Below are 21,241 nucleotides of genomic sequence, written 5' to 3' on the forward strand. Positions count from 1 at the left end.
GATATAATTTTATTCTTCGTGTATACACACAGGACAGTTTATTCTGAAAGTTGCTTGAAAGAACAATTACCCTTTAAAGGGAATCCGTCAGAAGATTTTTGCTATATAATCTGACAGCAGCATGATGTAGGGGCAGAGACCATGATTCCAGCGGTGTCTCTTAGTTTACTGAGGGCAGCAGTTGTGAGAGGATCACAATTTTCTCTGCTGCAGATCTAGCAGAGCTCAGAATGTTGAGCTGTGTATAACCCACCCACACCACTGATTGGTGAAAACTGTATGATGACAGAAAGCTGCTAATCCGTGGTGGGGGCGGTCTTGGATCAGGAGGCATGAGACACCTAGTCCTGTAGTGCTAATCTCCTGATGATTAAGCACTAAAAGCTGTATGATGACCGAAAGCTCCTAAGGTAGGGTGGGACAAGGAGGCACGAGACACCTGGTCCGTACTGATAATCTCCTGATGATAAAACACTTATTTTATTGAAATAAAAACACATAGCCTAGTAAATAACACATCGTTGGAATCAGTCTCTGCTGTGCATTATGCTGCTTTCAGATTTCGTAGCAAAAACTTATTCCCTTTAAATATTAAAATCCTGTCAGTCAGCTTGCACCACTAGATGGAGCTTGTGAGCTTACTGCATACTGATTATGCACAGTTGAATGTTTACAATAAGCTCATGAGCTCCCCCTGGGGATTTGGAGCTCTGTGTCAGGAAACAAATCGGACTCGTCTTCTATAAATTATACAACTAATACAGTGCTAATTTTTAGACATATTTTGATAATTGTCTAGCTTGTTATCGAATTAACATATGATGAAACAAATGCAGATATCCCCGTGCTGCAGATATCCCCGTGCTGCAGATATCCCCGTGCTGCCTGCTCCTTCTACAGCTTTGTAAGCCGCGTTGCAGCTATATGACGGTGCTATTATGTATGCAGATCGTGCAGCGTACGGGATTACTATGCATGCTCATGATAACCCATGAAAGACAACAAGGACTGAGAACATGCACAATATGTCATCTAACAATGTCTTTACCAACAAGGCACAGCCCTCTCACCCAAACATCACCTCTCGTCTCCCCATAGGAAGCCACGCCATGTTGCGCCATCTACTTAATTGGAAGCGTGTGATTTGAGGCCCCAATGTCAATGAAGGTCAGGCAGCAACAACCGTCCTCATCTATTAGCACAAAGCAGCTGGAGAGTTTGGAGACTAATGAGTTCTCATAATCAAAGTGACTTTGAATTCTAATATCGGAAATGTACTTGTAAATATCCTGGGTGAGATATCAGAAGTCACATATATCCGGGCACACTCCTGGATTTCCTCGCTGGTTTTCATTTCCATGGATGAAAGACAAAACCTACTGAAAGGCGGACGGGGTCACGGCGTGCAAAATAATATGTCAGCTACAATTGTTAATCAATAATGTCAAAGGAGCTGCAGGATACGCTCAGGAAAGGTCAAAGTAAGCCGGCTGGAATCACAGCATTTAAAGGGATCGTTCAGAAAGAGGATTTTAGTAGCAGTATGGCTGTATAGGTCTCAGGATAGCTTTAAAAATGACACCGGTTTTATATTAATCCGATGTGCCAGCGCTGAGAAATCAAACATTGAAGCTGCACATAAATTAGTCTGGAAGTGCACTGGGGGCATGTCTGGGTATTGACACGCCCCCAATTCACTTCCAAGCTAATTTGCATGTGGCTTCAAATCTTGATTTTTCTCAGCACTGGCACATCGGATTACTACAAGAAAGGTATCATTTTTATTGTTGTACTAGGGCAGGGGTCTCAAACACGCGGCCCGCGGGCCGCATGCGGCCCCTGAGGCTGCTTTATGCGGCCCGCAGGCACAGACCCCTTGATGATCCCGACCAGGTCCAGGAGGAGCCGCCGACAGCAGCGCTGCATTGCCGCACAGAGACTGTTTCCCAGCACTGCATTTCCAATGCCAGCCGCCGGCCAATCAGAGGCCAGCAGCTGATATCTGCGTGTCGGCGCAGCGAGTATGACGTCATTGCCATATGCAGATGTCCGCTGCTGGCTTCTGATTGGCCGGCGGCTGACATTGAAAATGCTGTGCTGGGAGACAGTCTCTGTGCGGCAATGCAGCGCTGCTGTCGGCGGCTCCTCCTGGACCAGGTCGGGATCGTCAAGGGGTCGGACTCTGTGGTGCCTGCGGGCCACATCTGCAGGAAGGACGCCGAGGGAACGGAGGACAGGTGAGAATCATCTTTTTTTTTTTTATGTGTGTGAAGAACAGCACAGGGAAAACATAGCCACAGGATGGGGACCTGGATGGGGCACAGAGCCACAAGAGGGGACCTGGATGGGGCACATAGCCACAAGAGGGGACCTGGATGGAGCACATAGCCACAAGAGGGGACCTGGATGGAGCACATAGCCACAAGAGGGGACCTGGATGGGGCACATAGCCACAGGATGGGGACCTGGATGGAGCACATAGCCACAAGAGGGGACCTGGATGGGGCACATAGCCACAAGATGGGGACCTGGATGGGGCACATAGCCACAAGATGGGGACCTGGATGGGGTACATAGCCACAAGAGGGGACCTGGATGGGGTACATAGCCACAAGAGGGGACCTGGATGGGGTACATAGCCACAGGATGGGGACCTGGATGGGGCACATAGCCACAAGAGGGGACCTGGATGGGGCACATAGCCACAAGAGGGGACCTGGATGGGGCACAGAGCCACAAGAGGGGACCTGGATGGGGTACATAGCCACAGGATGGGGACCTGGATGGGGCACATAGCCACAAGAGGGGACCTGGATGGGGCACATAGCCTCAAGATGGGGACCTGGATGGGGCACATAGCCACAAGAGGGGACCTGGATGGGGCACATAGCCACAAGATGGGGACCTGGATGGGGCACATAGCCACAAGATGGGGACCTGGATGGGGCACATAGCCACAAGATGGGGACCTGGATGGGGCACATAGCCACAAGATGGGGATCTGGATGGGGCACATAGCCACAAGATGGGGATCTGGATGGGGCACATAGCCACAAGATGGGGACCTGGATGGGGCACATAGCCACAGGATGGGGACCTGGATGGGGCACATAGCCACAGGATGGGGACCTGGATGGGGCACATAGCCACAGGATGGGGACCTGGATGGGGCACATAGCCACAAGATGGGGACCTGGATGGGGCACATAGCCACAAGATGGGGACCTGGATGGGGCACATAGCCACAAGATGAGGACCTGGATGGGGCACATAGCCACAAGATGGGGACCTGGATGGGGCACATAGCCACAGGATGGGGACCTGGATGAGGCACATAGCCACAAGATGGGGACCTGGATGGGGCACATAGCCACAAGATGGGGACCTGGATGGGACACATAGCCACAGGATGGGGACCTGGATGGGGCACATAGCCACAAGATGGGGACCTGGATGGGGCACATAGCCACAAGATGGGGATCTGGATGGGGCACATAGCCACAGGATGGGGACCTGGATGGGGCACATAGCCACAAGATGGGGACCTGGATGAGGCACATAGCCACAGGATGGGGACTTGGATGGGGAACATTACTACAAGATGTTTGCCATTATTACTATATGATGCTAATTGTAAGACAATATTACTGAATGTGGCCAATTGGGGGAAACAAAATTGTAAAAATCAAAAAAATAAAAATAAAGCCTGAAAAAATATTGGGCGCTAAAAATGCTGTTTTATATGTAAACTAAAGTAAACACAAAAAAGTGCACGTTTATTATCGCCACATCCATAACGACCCAAGCCATAAAAAAATAAACACGGAAAAAATGTTCAAAAGGTGTATACAAAAAAAATGGTATCACTAAAAATGTCACATTGAACAAAGAATGCGGCCCCCCAAATTCAAATTTTTTCCATGTGCGGCCCATATACCCAGCTGAGTTTGAGACCCCTGTACTAGGGCCTAAACAGCCGTACTGTTAGATTCAGTAGTAAAAGGATATTGATTTCAAAGCTAGGGTCTAAAGGGTAACGTTTCTCCTGTTGACAGTGCCAAGCCTGGAATGTCAGAGTGAGGAGACTTATAAGCCATGCATGCTCCTCTGGGAAATTAACTATGCAAATTCTACTCCTCTTCCTCTGTGAAGAGACAATTTGCATATTTAATTTCCCAGAGAAGCATGCATGGCTTATAAGTCTCCTCACTCTGATATGGCAGGCCTGGCACTCTCCACAAGGAGAAATATTACCACTTAGATCCCAGTCTTAATCCTTTCACCTACCAAATCAGATCTCATACTTTTGCACTGATGAGGGGCAACATCCCGAAACACTGTGTCTGTAAATTGAGATTCTGGTTTGGCTTTTATCTTAAGTCATACTGCAAGGCTCGTAAAAGTGTCGATATTGACTTTTAGGATAGCCGCTTCCAATAGTTGGTGCTAGTGTTCTAGTCCTCATCCTCTCTAAAGCTATAAAGATGTAGGGACTAGGAGAAAATGATCATTGCGAAAACTTATGCTAAAGAGCTGCAGACGTCTCGATTCTTACCGTTGGTTAAGGACAACCTATTTCACTCAATACAAACAAGTAATTTGGCCACAAAAAAAGACACATATAGCATAAATATCTCCCAGACAGAATATGGTGATTTCAAGGTTTTTTTTCAAAGTTGAACATTGGGTTCCAAACATCTCAGGATATATTGAGCCAAGAGTATAAGTAAGAAAAGACACATCTGATATATCAATAAGCCATATCAATCCATTGCGTGCCAATCTGGAATCACAATAATGAGAATGACCTTAGGACATTCTCACTACGGTAGTTTAGTTCCTAGACCATAACATGAGTAGGCGAGGATTAACACAAGTAATGGGAGCAGGAAGAGTGAACGATTTACAGTCACTGGTTAGTCATGTGAAACAGGTTGAGCCTTCCTTAGGTCATTCTCACAGAGTGAGAGTGACCCGAGAATTTCCCCATTCTGGTGTCTTATTCTTTTACTTCTTACTTCACACACTATGCAGCTTAGTGAGGAAAAAATCGCTCAAAAAATGCTTGAAAAAACGTTCCTAACGTAAAACCACTTTGCTCTTCATATGGTCAGTCTTCTTTTGACCGCTTTTTTGTAACCCCATTTGGGTTTCGAAACAGGCATGGTTGAAGACAAGAAACTGCATTTCACTTCTTGAAGCGACCCCTGATGGAAAAATCTCCAATCTAGGCACTGTCCATCAAAAGGATACAAAAAAAGCTTCAAGAAAAAAAACTCTTCAAAAACCACTTCTGGGGAAAAAAAACTCTTCTAAAACTCCGCAAAGAAGGAGCAGTCCCTGGAGAAGTTTCTAATAGAAAACCTGTTGTTTTTGATTGCCTCGTGATGAAACGTGGAATATTTATTGCATCCATGTATGTGCCGTATATTTCAAATTTTCACAATTTTACTTAAAACTTGGTTAGAAATGACCAAACGATTTAACCAGAGATCAAAAAACTTTCCGAGAAGTTGTAAAACTTTTGGCAGATGCTGATATTAGAAAGTGCTGAGACAACACCAATTGCCCCAATGTGTTCCCGTTACGCCAATAAGATTGCCAGCTCAGCAGACGAGGCTTTTATTTCACATCCTGTACAATATAATACTCAGTTACACTGAAGAAGAAAAGGAGAATGACAAAAGACACTGACCTCCAAATACCAGTGAAGCTGTACATAGTGCTGACACAGCGTGGCAATGCCGGAGCGCTCAAGCCATCCAACTGTACAATAAGCGCCGGAAAGCCGTACAGGACCAAATACTTCACATAAAAGAACAGAACTTGTGCCAAGGCGAGACCACCTAGAAGGCAAAACAAACAGCACATACAATATCAAGGAATAGGACATGGTGCATGACATGTCTTCAGTCTTTCAACCTCAGATGCCTGATCTTAATACAGAATTTTCAGAATTTTATCATTTACCATTATGTTCTTTTTAGTATTGTGCATTACATGACCGATAAGTTCCCTTATGTCGGGTTGGCACTTTTCATAAGGAGAAATGTTCCCCTTTAAACCACCTGTCAGTGGCCTCTCACCCAGTCAAATCAGATTTCCTGCTTTGCACTGATGAGGTGCAAACACCCCGAAACACGTCTCTGAAAATAAAGTACAGACGATAGTAGTGAATAGGTCACTAGCTCTGGGGATAAGCTGCTGCTGGAAAAGTAGAGGTGACCCTTTCACTGCCATCATCTGTACTCCAAATTAGTACATTTTGTTATCATTACAGCTAAGGCAGGTAAATTAACTGGCAAAAAGCTGGGGTTTGGAAGCCACGTTCATGCATTTTTTTTTTACAGAAATAAAGACAAATCCCCTAATAAAATGATTTGCAAGTTTCATAACTTTCCACGCTAGATAAAATCATAAAAAAAAAATTGAAGTTTAGTTACTCTTTAAGGGTTTTGCATCAGTTAGTTTTCCTTTGTGAAAAAAGCCACAGATTTTGGCTCTACGATATGCGAGCTAAAATTTGCAATTTTTCATTCTTGGCACTTATCAGAAGAACCTAGAAAAGTGTGTGGAATTAAATGAGAGAGGACAGGGGGGGCATTAACGCGCCGATGAGTTTATTAAAATTTACAACTGAACAGAAGTGGCCTAAGAAACTCAAAATTTATTAAGAGGACCACTAATAAATGTATCGCGAATATTAACCTAAGGACACTCATGCTAAGAAAATTCACAGATTTATCCCATAAGATTCATAGATCACAACAGTTCAAGAATAAAAAAAAGGAGGAGATGAGTTTGACTTGGATACCGGAACGGATATATGTTACGATTTCGATAGAAAACACGCATGGCCGCCACACACGTAGACTGACAATAGGCGCCGGTGGTTCTTTCTCAAGGGAAATTACACTTTCCCATCTATGCACGCGGCACAATGAGGCTCATTTCGAGGGATGGAGAATAACATTGTAAGCAGCCATGACTTTACAAACACCAATAATAAAGTGCGAGACTGTGACTGCCGAGCGAGTCGCCAACACGGCATTATGGAAGCAATCATCTGCCTTCCCAGCTAGTATTTGTCTTCGGCAGCAGCGATCCGCGCGGAGCTCCCCGTAAAATACCATTAGGTTGGCCGATTTGTGCTCCTCGCTGCGTATCAGATGCCGAACATTTTAGTATTTTCTCATCATAATGAGGCAGGATAGGAGGAAAAAAAAAATCACAAATAGACGACTCTGTTTGTATTTCATTACCATTTAGATCGATATTCAGGATACATATTCATATTGCAAAAAATGGCTCCTTACAGTAGTCTCCATCAGCAATTTCACCAACTATGAGGACATAATACCGCTAGATGCAAAATCTGCATACTATGATTATTACGGGAGAATAGCAAGTTCTTCCCTTCTTTTCCTATCTCACACTTGAATGTTCAGAAACCTCTTCAGTCCCCCAAAGACTTGTCTGGAGGCATGGAGGATGGATGCAGCAGCAGCTTCACTCCCTTTTTGTGTCTGCGAGACTGCAGGATATAAGAGGGGAGAGGAAGCAGAAGTAGGAAGACCACTGATTGGCGCGGTGCTCATTTCTATGGGACGTGCACACCTATAGAAAGTTTAGGGTCTAGACGTTGGCTCCATTGGAAGATACTTTCTAAACTTCCTGGGGAATCAGTTTAATCACAGCGCATTTCAGGTCGGGTTCACGGTACAGACCTTTGAAGCATGTTTTCAAGTTTGGATGGTTGGGCAACATGAAACCCCACCAAATGAAGAGCCTCCCCCCTTACAAGGTCCCCACGCATACTAAATGTGCTGGTTACACTGACCACTGAATGTGTATGGGGTCATCCCGACTAACAAATCTCAGCCAAATGCAGCAGAATTTTTCAGGGCAGAAATTGACTTGAAGAGTGGATTCGAAAGGAAGACTGTAAGTCCAAACAGTATAATCTAAGCATAACCTTGTAGGGGATATTATACCCTCCACCCCAACACTGTAATCAGGCCTATATTAGCATTTTCTGTCCTGCATCTAGTGGGGGCATGTGTGTCTTTGTTTCTCTCTGTAGGGGGCTTTCCTTAAATACACAGATTCTTCATTCTTTGAGTTACCTACAGTAAATGTTGAAGCGGGTGGGGTGTGGGTATCTCTGCCCAACTAGAGGGCTGATCCCAAGAGAAGGAGCGCAATAAGCCACATGTTTGGAGTTAGTTGGTGCTGTGCTGTGGCCAGATCCCGGTGCCGTGTATGGACTATTGCAGATTAGTTGCCACGTGGGATTGTGATGTCTGGCCAGCCTGCTGGATTTGAGGACTTAGTCTGAGACTGTTGTTGCATTGTAATGGGCATCTTACCGGGTGGTGACCCTGGATTTGCCCCTTTTGTGTGTGGCCACCTTGAAGACTCTAAGGAACCATAGCTATATTTGGTGATATATTATCCTAGTCCCCATAAAGGTTGTTGGATTGTTCATCGGCCTGCTGTCTCTGCCTGCTCCGTCTCACACCCTGTCACAGCATGAGCTGCCCTTTTAAAAGCTGGAAGACAGTGTGACGTGCACAGAGGGAGGAGGAGGAGCGAGAGGACAGGAGCAGTGAGTGTGTCGGCGTCCCCGCATGGAGAGCAGGGGAACCATGCGGCTGGCAATGGTCATTACAATGTAACCCCCTGCTCTTTGCAGACCGCGACCCAGCAAATTTGGTGGGACTGGTTTAAAAAAAAAATCAGTGTACTATTCTGGATGGCATATTGCAGTGCAATAAAGGGATACGGTTTGATTTTTGCTATCTGGCATGTCACTGAATACTTTTGATCATTAGGTTGCAGACCAGGATTGTCCGCCTGGATATTTCTTCAACCACTTCTGCTGTGTTTTAACTTTTTCTAAGTGTTCAATTTCCCTGTAGCACCACCACAGATGAAATGAAGCATTGCACAGTGCCCATTCTTATCAAAGGCTGCCAGAGTAGCCTAAAAGGCGATTGACGCTCTTCAAACCAATGACCACTTTGCCCAAGAGTCGTGGATCCTGCACCCCAGTAATGACCCTATAAGGGTACATGGAATGGGTTTTCTAAACAATGTATGGTTTATATCGTTCTAACGTGCCCCTGTCTTCCCAGGATCCTGCTCTTGGCTGACAGTGACTTTCATATGATCCTTGATTGAACTGATGGATACTCCTGGTCCATGTCCCGAGCAGCTGACGTCCCTTTGGCTCCTTTCTCATCAGTAGTCTATATGCCCCTTGGATTGTGAAAACTAACAAACAGCATAAAGTAGACGGCAAAGTCAAGTGTCGCCTCTAAGCAGAGATCTCCGGACACTTGCCGTATCCACAATGAGAGATTCGCATCAAGCGCAGCACAAGGACTGCAGACAATCCACAAGCAAAGTGGATGATTTATGAAGAGTAACTACGAGCATTTAATCGGATACCATTGAAATGCTCGGACCCTCGAATCCACATTTAATGAGATATGATAACTATCTTGCATATTGCACTTGCTGAAAAAAATTCTTTAAAGTCGGAACGAAAACAAGTTACCGGAATTGCTACATCTCCAACAGGCCATCGAAGGGAGTCATTAAAGTGTAGTTTGGATTCAGCAATTATTTTTTTTTTTTAAATGACAAATTCAGCAATTTTCTAATATATTTTACTTTGTATCAATTCTTCTTCATTTTCAAGATCTTTGCTAGTTGTCACCAGGTATTTCTATGGCGTACTTCCAGTGGATACAAGTCTGTACTGGTGATGTGATAAGACACAAAGTTGCATAACCGCTTCCATAATTTCATCAAGCGAATAGAAACTGATCTGCAGTTCTCAGCAGCAGCCGCTACTCACTGAACGGAGCTGTGTTTGGCTCTATTAGGATTGCTACTTCCAATAGGTGGCGCTAGAGTTCTAGTCCTATTCTTCTCTTAAGAAGCAATTTCCATATTTGATTTCCCAGAGGAGCATTGCAAGGCTTAAAAGTCTCCTCACATTGGCATGCCAGGCTTGGCATCTCACTCTTCATAAGGAGAAATGTTACCCCTTGGATAGCCAGAAGCCTCTCACCCAGCCAAACCAGAACTCACACTTTGCACTGATGAGGGGCAACATCCCGAAACACTGTGTCTGCAACTTGAGATTCTGGTTTGGCTTTAATCCCAAGTAATGTGGCAAGGCTCGTTAAAGGGTCAATATTGACTTTTAGGATTGCTACTTCCAATAGGTGGCGCTAGAGTTCTAGTCCTCTTCGTCTCTGAAGAGGCAATTTGCATATATTTACATCCGGCATACAGCAACAGATCGGTCGAGGTGCCGGATGTCTGCCCACCGCCGATCTGACACTGATGACCTATCCCGAGGATATTAGAGGTCCGGACAATATTAGAGGATATTATATCATTGCAGAGCTTTAAAAAAAATGTAATACCCTTCCCTTCTAAAATTGTACTAAACACAGAAAATTCACAAAAAAATATAAACAATATTGGTCTTCCGTGGGCGTAACACTACTCAGACAACACAGGGTGAGGGTAAAAGAGTGTGGCAACACACAGAACAGTCCCAGCAAATACCCAAGATTGTATGACATTACACAGTCTCCCCCTTCCTTCTCTGCCCGCCTGGGACAGAACAGCTGCGACTTTGGAGACTTCCAGGGCCAACTACCTCAACCAGTGGCCCCCTGCTTCTAGCGGGCTCCCACAGAGAGAAGGTAGCGGCAAGCTTAGGAAGCTAGCAGTCCATCGAAGTAAAAGGCCAGGAGACCCAATGGTCCCACCCTGGCCTCTCCGAGAGTTTCCGTGGGATCAGGTGACCAGTGGGTCCCTCCTGGCAACTCCAAATGTCTCCATGGGTTCTAGGCGACAGGTGGGTCCCTCCTAGCAACCCCAAAACAACATATACATGGGGCCAGGTGACTTCTTCGTCCTCTCCTGGACTCCCCAAAATGTATCCATGGTGGTTAATGGAGCAGATCCGAATCTTTCCAGTAAGGGCCGGTACCCTTAGGCTAGAATCATATAGAATTCAAATCTGTGTCTCTTTGGAAGCCATGCAATCCATCTGCTGTCCTGAAGGATGTCTCTCATTCTCCTTCTAAAGTCTTTCTGATGATCCTTGATTCTCTGTCCCAAGTCTCATTCTACAGAAACACATGTCCTTTATATAGTTACAGGTGCCCTTTAAAGTACACATTGACAAGTTAAGAATTAGGGATGATATTATTCCACAGGGCTAGAGTATCCACAGCTCATCCCCCAAAATTGACTGGCAAACACCCTACAATGGAATTTAACATATATAGCAAATATTCATTGTTTTAGCTAATCTATTTACATATTTTGTCGTCCTGTCTGGTGAGTCAACAAGCTACAGAGTCCACACAAAGCTTAATCAATTTACATAGTTGGTATCACAGGGGCTCTTATAAATACACATCATTGTTTCAGAATCAAAGAGCAGATAACATTCAGGGTTATACAAATAATAGTCTGTGTTAACTGAAGAAGAACACAGATTAAAGAGTCAACATAAAAATAAAGGTATGCTGCTCTTGCCATCAGAAAGTATGTTTGGCATAATTAAGATTTTATGTTGTATCATCACAATCACCAATTCCACAACCCTTTTGACAAAGTGACAGATCTTAAGGGGTTGGTCCTTTCTTCAGGAACACACCGTTCCCCAGCCTGTCCACTTCCCGACTGCTGTGGGGTGGGTGCTCCTGATAGATTTATAGTCATGCTGCCGTCCCCATATGGCTGCGCTGCCTGTGCAACATAAAAAACGTAGCGGAGCAGAAGCTTTCCGGGATTAGTAGCTATCAATGTGTTCCAGCGATCCCAGCCAACCTCTGTCCAGTGCTTACAAGCTCACTATGAAAGAGCTTGTAAGCACTGTGCATGTTTGCCCACCAGCAGAAGTAGCCAATCCCTTTGGCAATGACTAAAAAAAAAGATTGTAATGCTGCGTTCCCACAATGAGCTTTTGGTGAGTTTTTGATCTTGCACCATTTCTGTGCCCTTTAAGGAAAATAGGTTTCTTGCATTTTTTTTTTTTTTTTAATCTGCAACATCAAAAACTCACCAAATACTCATCGTGTGAACGTAGCCTAAAGATTTGGGGCGAACCAGTTAAGATTTTAATAACAAGTTAAAAAACTGCTTGTTTTACCAGAACTTTGCAAAAATACTTCTCTTAACCAGCCACCAGCTGTGGATGGAACTGATCTGAAGCAGATTGATTAGTTCACACTCAGCATTTTTTTACGCATGAAAAATGCAGTGCTGCAGTAAAAAAGCAAGTTTTTTATGCATTTCTTTATGTCATTGATCTTAATTGATAAAAAAAATGCTGTAAAAATACAGAGAAAAATGAACATGCTGCATGTTAAAACAAAAAATGCAACACAATATGCGCCTGTTTTTTTTTGCTGCTATATTTTATAAAAGCTGTGTTTTTATGCACAAAGAAAAAGAGGGAAGAAAAAAACCGCTACTTGTGAACATAACCTTAGTGTCAATTTAAGCATAGATAATAGCAATTTGAATGCTTTACCCAATGCAATCACCAATACACCTCGTCGGCTAAGGCCACGTTCCCACGATGAGCTTTTGGTGAGTTTTTGATGTTGCAGATTTTCGGCACCCGTTAAGTACATTTTTCATTAAAAAAAAGCCATCGTAAAAAATTCACCAAAACTCATCACGAGAACATGGACTAAATGTCACGCTAGATGAGGGGAGGACCAAGGGTACAACGATGGGAAAAGGGGGGAAGCCCAACAACTAGGGAAAGGGAGAGTGGAAACCCCTAGGCAGACCTTACAACACCCTGACTCCCCACTGTGCCTGCTTTCGCCAAGCAGGATATTTAATCCCTAACTGTCCCTAGAGCTAAGCTATAGGTAGGGAGGGGAAGGGGTGAGCACTAGTCAGCCCCCACTGCAACTAAAGACAGACAAGGAAAACAGACAAGGGGATACACTTAGCTTGAGAAGACACCAGAGAGAAGACGACAATAATCCACCAAGAAACTCCAAGAAGAAACTAGCCGACTGCTAGTACTCCAGGCCTGAGCAGGGGAAAATAGTACTTTAACCGGCAACTCTCTGGAGACACTGAGAGTTTTTATATATCAAGCAAGGGTGTGTCAATTAGCAGCAGAAGGTGGACATCACTGCTGGATCCTAGCGAGAGAAGGATACCACTACACTACAGAGATGAAAGAATCAAGAAGGTGTTTACAAAGCCAAGCGCAGACACCTTCTACAGGCGGATCCAGAACAACTGTCTGTCAAACCTGATACATCTGTGACACTAAAGGAGTCTAAACTGCGGCGGTACACCGACCGGATCTGCGGAACATTCTGTGACTCGTCTTACTCTCCTGTGATGTGCCCCCACTTCATCAACGTTCTGCTCTTTCAGGCAGCTGATAAAATACACAGCGCTCACAAGTTTAGAGGAATTTGTAAAATTAAATAGAATTTAATAGAATTTAAAAAATATATATTTCCAGCGTTGTGGCCGCAGGTCATCCTGCAGCGAGGATTATTATTTTATATTTTAATGTTGTCTATTTCCATTGTATGAAGTTGGATTTTGCAGGGCTTAATGGTCTGTCTGGCAGTAAAGATAAAAATGGAAACCGGAGACCAAAGCTTTAGAAATACCACAGGGGGGCGCACCTGGACACAAACTTTTTAGGTTACATTATTCACAAAGTTTGAGCTACAGAGGTTCCTGTGTTGGAACCAACATTAAAGTGCACCTTCCAATTTTAAGGGAAGGACATTGAAATCGGCAAATCAAAGGAACATTTGATAAAAAAAAAAGGATTATATAACATTTCAATTTGCAATACAACATATTTTGTGCTGACGGACAACCCCTTTAAAAATAGTTGCTTGTAAAAATACAACCCGTTTAAACAGGACCTGTCATCATCAATAATTTTTGTAGCTGGTGTAAATGCCGCTGTTCTCCTGAATCCGGCGATGTTTTTCTTTTCTTTCTGCGCCTCTTCGTTCCCGAGATATGGCCTCTTGTTCACCGTATGTAAATCTGGACTTTATAGCCAAAAGGGAGTTTTCTTGAGGACCACGCCCAGTTGGATGGTTTTATATACAAGGAAGATGAAGCCATATCTCTGGAATGGAGAATCACAGAAATAAAAGAAAAACATCGCCGGATTCAGGAGATCAGCGGCATTTTCACGAAGGGAAAAGAAACAGGATCTTAAGCCTGAATTATAGAAAAGAAAAAGTAACGATCCCACGCGCCATTTACTGTATACAAGCTAAAGCCTTTCTGACAATACGACTCTTCTAATATTCTCTGGAAGTGAAGGCTTTCAGGCGGCCACTAAGAAGTAAATCTTTTCTTACATTGTGATCTGACTTGGATCACAGAAGGAATATTCTGGCTGCATCCGCTGCTCATTCTTTACGCTCTGAAAATGCAGAGCTGACCGATACAATAAATTCACCGAAGCAGAACTGTACAATGGGGCATATATATAACCAGCTGCTGCCACCTCATGGATGAGCACGAAATGAAAAACAGAGCAGAGACATGTATTCTCCAGTGGAAAATAAAAAAATCTTGATCTTTTTTATTTTCCTTCAGAAGATATAATTGGGTCAAAATTTACAGAGTATCACATTAGAGGGGAAGTCCACAACTCAGACGACCCTTTCTTAATCAGCATGTTTGTGCATATAAAATAATAACACTTAAAAGGGGTAGTCCGGTCAAAAGTGATAAGTCTGCAATCACTGTGTGACTGCAAATTTATGAATCCCCCCAGCGCAGGCACTGTGCGCTGCGAGGATTTGCCAGTATGAGACCCCATAATGGAGAGTATGTATGTGTTATACATATCCCCGGCCAGACCCAAAGATCTGAGCTGCTGTATGAATCCATAAACGGGGTTTGTAACGTACAAAATCCATAGCGTCACTCCTTGATTAGGTACCAAATCTTATAATAAATGAAGAAAATTTAGATTTTGTGCTTAAGTGATTTATTACTAAATATTATAAAGCTATAGAACCTGATAAAGTTGCGTCCCGTTAAGAGAACTGTACATAGCTTCAGAACAAGGTACAGAAGAACACACCAATAACATTTACTGGGATACTAATCCCACTGAAGGATTTCAGTTTACTAAAAAGTAGGGATCGATTTACTATGTTCAGTTATCTAACACACCAGGTTTGCAAACAGTATAATAAACCTTATGTAGAATTTACAACACATCAGGTCCCATGCACACGATGTGAACTAAAATTATAAGTCTGAAGTTTTCTTCAATCATTCGAGCACAGAGGGACAAAACTACATTGCAAAAAAGATGTCACAGCTCATCTCCCCCTCCCCTCCTTACAATGACTGATAACCCCTCTATATACAGTAGATAACAGAGGATCCACCATTCATAATAGCTGATGTCACAGCTCACCTCCTCCCCCTCCTGTACAATGACTGATAACACCTCTATATACAGTAGATAACACAGGATCCACCATACACAATAGGTGATATCACAGCTCACCTCCTCCCCCCTCCTGTACAATGACTGATAACACCTCTATATACAGTAGATAACACAGGATCCACCATTCACAATAGGTGATTTCACAGCTCACCTCCTCCCCCTGTATTGCTAATAAAAATATGGATATCTTATAGCCTACAAATTGTAACATATTGTTTATATGCTTTGATAAAGTGTGGTCATTAGACCAAGTGTGGAATATATTGCAATATACTGCAGTGTAATATCATTGATATACTCTGATACTGATAAAGCAGTTCTTTCACATGAACTGTCCTTGATGCATGCTATCCACAAAGTGTTTGCTAGGTGTCAATGCAGTAAGACAATGTTAATTGTTCTATGGTCTATGAAGTTGTGTGTTTCAAAGATTCATTATCCTGATTTGTACACAAGTGACCAGTGTTATATTTGCTTTGACAAATAGTGTTAGCCTATGTGCACACGATGCAGAAATGAAGCAGAAAATTTCTGCATCATTTCTGCATCTACCTGGCAGAAAAAACGCATGCAGATTGTGCATGCGTTTTTCCTGCAGAATACATGCGAATCCACATGCAGATTCACATGCGTTTCCGCATGCAGATTGACAAGCGCTTTCCAGGCGATTTTAGCATCACCTGGAAAGTGCTTGACAACTAGGTCACACTATATAAATCCATGCAAACAGCATGGATTTATATAGTGTGACCCGAGAGAGTGTATATACTTACCTCCGATGGCCCGCGCTGTCCTGCTTTACACTTCGTTCTCCCGGCTGCCGGCAACTTTGAATTGAAAGACCTGCCGACGTCAGCGTCACGTGACCCGTTACATGACTCTGACGTCACCGCAGGTCCTACAACTCACTGCAAGTGCCGGGAACCAAGCAGGAGCGGTGCGCGGGCCGACAGATGGTAAGTATATATATATATTTTATTTTATTCTTGTTTTTACAGCTTTTTTAATGGTACCTGGGTGTGGAGGAGAGTCTCCTGTCCTCTACACCCGGGTACCATCCGCACATTAGAACGCACCAATTACGCAAGTACAGATGCAGTCTTGCGGAATTGGCGCGTTCTAATGCAAGTCAATGGCGGCGAAAACGCCGCGTTTCCGCAAAATTAAATGACATGCTGCGGATTTTTGAGCGCAGCGTTTACGCTGCGGAAAAATCCGCATCATGGGCACAGCACATGCGGATTTCCATTGGGGAACATTGCTTCCCTTCTACCATGCGTTTTTCATGCGTTTCCGCAACTGCAAAAACGCCGCGGAAACGCATGAAATACGCATCGTGTGAACTCAGCCTTATTGTAACCAAAATACTGATTCAGATAATGTGTGTACACTTACCATTATGTTCCACGAGAAATACACAGATCTATTGTCTAAAACAATGTTTATAGGTAAACTTCTCGAGATTACAGAACCTGGCCAATTCTGTATTATCGACGACTCATACTTATAAACATTAACCAGTTTTATGCTTCCATTGTCTAAGCCTTATAAAAGTCACTGGAATCATGATACAGACAGAAGCCATAAGTTATACCTGCACTGATGTGTAGTGTTGTATGTACCTGCCCATGCAGTGTTGTGAAGACTTCCAGGGGTCTCTCTGTCTTGGTGAAATTGCTTCTCTGATGTTCCAGACGGATGATGTTTAAAAGCTCCTTGGTGACGAAGTGAATATATATATATATATATATATATATATATATATATATATATATATATACTTAACCTTTGTATTATAACATATACAAAAGTGTATGCAATATCATCATATCATACTATTCCTTTAATTGTGTATTTTACCTTTTAAATCAACTATTATAAATAAAATTGCGTTATATCGCAAAGGGTTGCCTTCTTTAAAGCCGTATCCGAACCTTATTGCTAAAAACTTGGCAAAACACCCCCTCCTGTACAATGACTGATAACACCTTTACATACAGTAGATAACACAGGATTCACCTTTCACAATAGGTGATGTCACAGCTCACCTCCTCCTGTACAATGAATGATAACACCTCTATATACAGTAGATAACACAGGATCCACCATTCACAATAGGTGATGTCACAGCTCACCTCCTCCCCCTCCTGTACAATGACTGATAACACCTTTACATACAGTAGATAACACAGGATGCACCATTCACAATAGGTGATGTCACAGCTCACCTCCCCTCCTTATTACACAACAACCTTTGCCTACAATAGAGCATGATTACTACATTTTCTAAATCGGTGTTTCCCAAACTCAAGTCCTCACGGCCCCCACAGGTCATGTTTTCAGGATCTCCTTAGTATTACACAGTGATTGAAGTATCATCAAGGCATCAGGAATTCTCTCACCTGTGCAATACTAAGGAGATCCTGAAAACATGACCTGTGGGGGGCCGTGAGGATGGGGTTTGGGAAACATTGTTCTTAAGAAACAGAGCCTTGCCACATATGTTAGGATATAAAGCCAACCCAGAATCTTTTCTGAAAGAAAGAGACCTCTACTTGCAGACAGCTGTTTCAGGGTTCTTGTCCTTCATCAGTGCAAAGTAGGAGCCTGATTAGCGCTGGAGACATTGTTCTTTTCCTCGATGAAGAAGCCATTTGCCTAACTTTTCTCCAGGGAGAATTTTACGGTGTATAAGTCTCCCTGCATTAGCTGTGCAGTCTGCTTGAGAAACTTTACTCCTTAGAACCTCCATCGAAAACCTCTCACTCAACCAAACAGCCTCCTGCATTATGATAATGAAGGGTAAAAACCCTGAAACAGCTGTTTGCAAATTGAGTTATTTTCCTTTTGGAGAATATTCTGGGTTTGGCTTCATATACTGAGTCATGTGGCAAAGCTCTTTATAGAGGTCAATATTGACAACCTCCAATAGGGGGCACTAGAGTACCTGTTCTTTTTCTCTGTGAAGAGGATATTTGGATGATACAGCATGGAAACACTGACGATGTATAACAAGAAAGAACCCACAATCTTACACAAATTTATTTTTAGAGTTTACAACTTTCTTAAAGAGCCAAACCACTAAGGAATTCCTTAATGTAATCCCATTTCATCCAGAAAGGCTAAAATATTAATTACTGGGACATGAAATGCCAGCGATTCATCTCCTTGCCAGCGTTTTACTTGTGTAATTCACGACATTAATCAATGCTGCAGATTTTTGCTAGAAATGTCAGCCCGGTTTTACTCGCTTTTCAGCCAATGGCTCTTGATTGAGTATTCGTGTAACTCATCAGTACAGACACATTACTTTCCCAAGATGAAATAATCAGCAGCTTTTTGGTTATTAATTTTAGAGGAGTTTGCCCGATAGAGAAAATTAACAGTCCAGCCGTGCAAACAATTGCACCCATCATATTCTCAAATTGTGGCATTCTATAATATGAACAATTTTTTTTATAAAAATCTCCTTCCTTGATGATTGCAGAAAAAGGTCTATCTACTGAGTGTCACTATTTCCTGCAGTGACACCGCAGGTGGATTGAGGAATTACATGGCACCCACTGATTTCATTGTCTACGGGTGGTCCTCCAGAGCAAGAGACACTCTTTTTAGCAGTTCTTCACTTTGGCTATAGGGAAGGGTCTAATTATCTCACAAGGCCATAATGCTTATGCTTAGGACTTCAAGGACAAAAATAAAAAACACCTGAAAACACCATCTACAAACTCCCACTTTCACAATGAATGCATGATATGGTGTTTTTGGCACAAAGTGTGCCACGAAAAATGTTACAAATATTGATGTGTGAAGTTCTAAAATTTGTAATTTTAAAAGGAGACATCATTAAGACTACATTTCAGATCCTTTGTTTTTGGCTCGACATATCCTGAGATGTGGTGTGAGATAACTAACTTAAAAAACAAACAAAGAAACATAATTTTGCGATACTTTGTCCGGAGATGTCTATGTCATGTGTGTCTATATGACAAATCTTGAGATGTGGTGTGAGATAACCTATTAAAAAAATAGATTTTGTGATACTTTGTCAGGAGATGTCTATGTTATATGTGTTTATATAATAGACAGATCTCAAGATCTGATGTGAGATAACCTATTAATAAATATATGATTTTGCAATACTTTGTCAGGAGATGTCTATGTGATGTGTCTATGTGACATATCTAGAGATGTTATGTGAGATAATCTATTTAAAAACAAAAATGTGAATTTGCGATACTCTGTTAGGAGATGCTGTATGTTATGTCAGTAAGTGATGTATATTGCAATCTGTAGAGAATTTGGCTAACACGTTGTGATAATGTATTGGAGTACTTAAAGTGGATCTGTCACCAGATTTCACAATGTAAACTGTGTGTATTATTTAATAGACTGGTGAGGCTGGTGTACTTACTTTGGAAATCTATGTCAGAAGAGCGTCATAATCATTTGTGATCGTTTACCTGCCTACAGTAGTACTTAAATTAGCATTTTATGAGTACATTAAAGGAAGTCTGTATCCCAACTTCAACATTTACATAGTTCACTTAGCCCCTTTAAAAGTCATACCTGCAGTACACATTGCATTGTTTAAGGAGCAGATAAATCAACTTTTATGTCACCTGCAAATGAGGACACTCTGGTGCACCCTTACCGTAGCCAAAGGCTCAGGGCACCATTATGGCCTCCAATTTGAAGAACGGCCCGTTTCCCTGATCTTCATCTTTCCCCCATCTCGCCTAAGCCCCCCTACCCGATCTATCTATCACAATTAATGACACTATGCTTTCCGCAGTGCCGGAAGTCCGCTGCCTCAGAGTAACCTCAACTCTGATTTGTCCTACAAAAAGCACATCGAAGCTCTCGCCACCTCCTGTATCCTCCAACTAAAAATATTTCCAGAATCCGTCCTTTCCTCAACCCTGAATCTACTAAAATGTTAGTCCATGCCCTCATCATCTCCCGCCTCGACTACTGTACCATCCTCCTCTGTGGCCGACCTGCTAACACTCTCGTACCTCTCCAGTCCATCCTCATCTCTGCTGCACGACTAATCCACCTCTCTCCTCGCTACTCCTCCGCTTCTCCCCTCTGCAGATCCCTTCATTGGATCCCAATTCACCAACGTATCAAGCTCAAGCTACTACCGTTGACCTACAAAGCCGTCCATAACCTGTCTCCTTCATATATATCTGAATTAATCTCTCGATATCTTCCAACACACAACCACCGGTCCTCTCAAGACCTCCTTCTCTCCTTCACACTTGTACATTCCTCACCCAATCGCCTCCAAGACTTCTCCCGAGTATCCCCCATTCTCTGGAATCCTGTGCCCCAATTATCCGCCACACTCTGAACTTTCAGACGAAACTTGAAAACCCATCTCTTCAAGAAAGTTACAGCCTGCAATGACCACGCTGTCTCCTCACCACCACCGGAGCTGACACTTTCTACATTTCCACGTGTATCAGTGTAGCAAGCGGTGGCATTGAACGAAACCCAAAGATTACGGTGCGCATGCACCCATACTGTGTGTAATCGCTGGGCTCCGTCAGTGACAGTGCGCATGTGTAGGAATGCGGACTGAATTCAGGCAGATCTTGCTCTGCTGTCAATCAGGATCAGGGAAAGTCGATATGCAAATTAAAGCGAGTTACGCCGCACTAATCCCTGACCACGACAACGATGCACCAAAGCACCCTCATTTGCAATTGAAATAAAAGTAGA

The 21,241-nt window shown here is 43.1% G+C and overlaps 1 protein-coding gene across 4 annotated transcripts in view; it reads right to left on the reverse strand.

The window, feature by feature from the left end:
• The window catches only part of HHAT (hedgehog acyltransferase), a 411,417-nt gene that overhangs the window by 326,385 nt on the left and 63,791 nt on the right, over window positions 1–21,241 (reverse strand). For all 4 annotated transcript variants that reach the window (XM_073671998.1, XM_073671996.1, XM_073671997.1 and 1 more), the window contains one exon: window positions 5,696–5,846. In XM_073671998.1, the coding sequence (XP_073528099.1) occupies window positions 5,696–5,846 (151 nt within the window). The remainder of the gene's footprint in view (window positions 1–5,695; window positions 5,847–21,241) is intronic.

This window comes from Phyllobates terribilis, unplaced genomic scaffold, assembly GCF_046119375.1.
Source record: "Phyllobates terribilis strain yellow unplaced genomic scaffold, ASM4611937v1 Scaffold_3__8_contigs__length_932513732, whole genome shotgun sequence".
NCBI lineage: Eukaryota > Metazoa > Chordata > Amphibia > Anura > Dendrobatidae > Phyllobates > Phyllobates terribilis.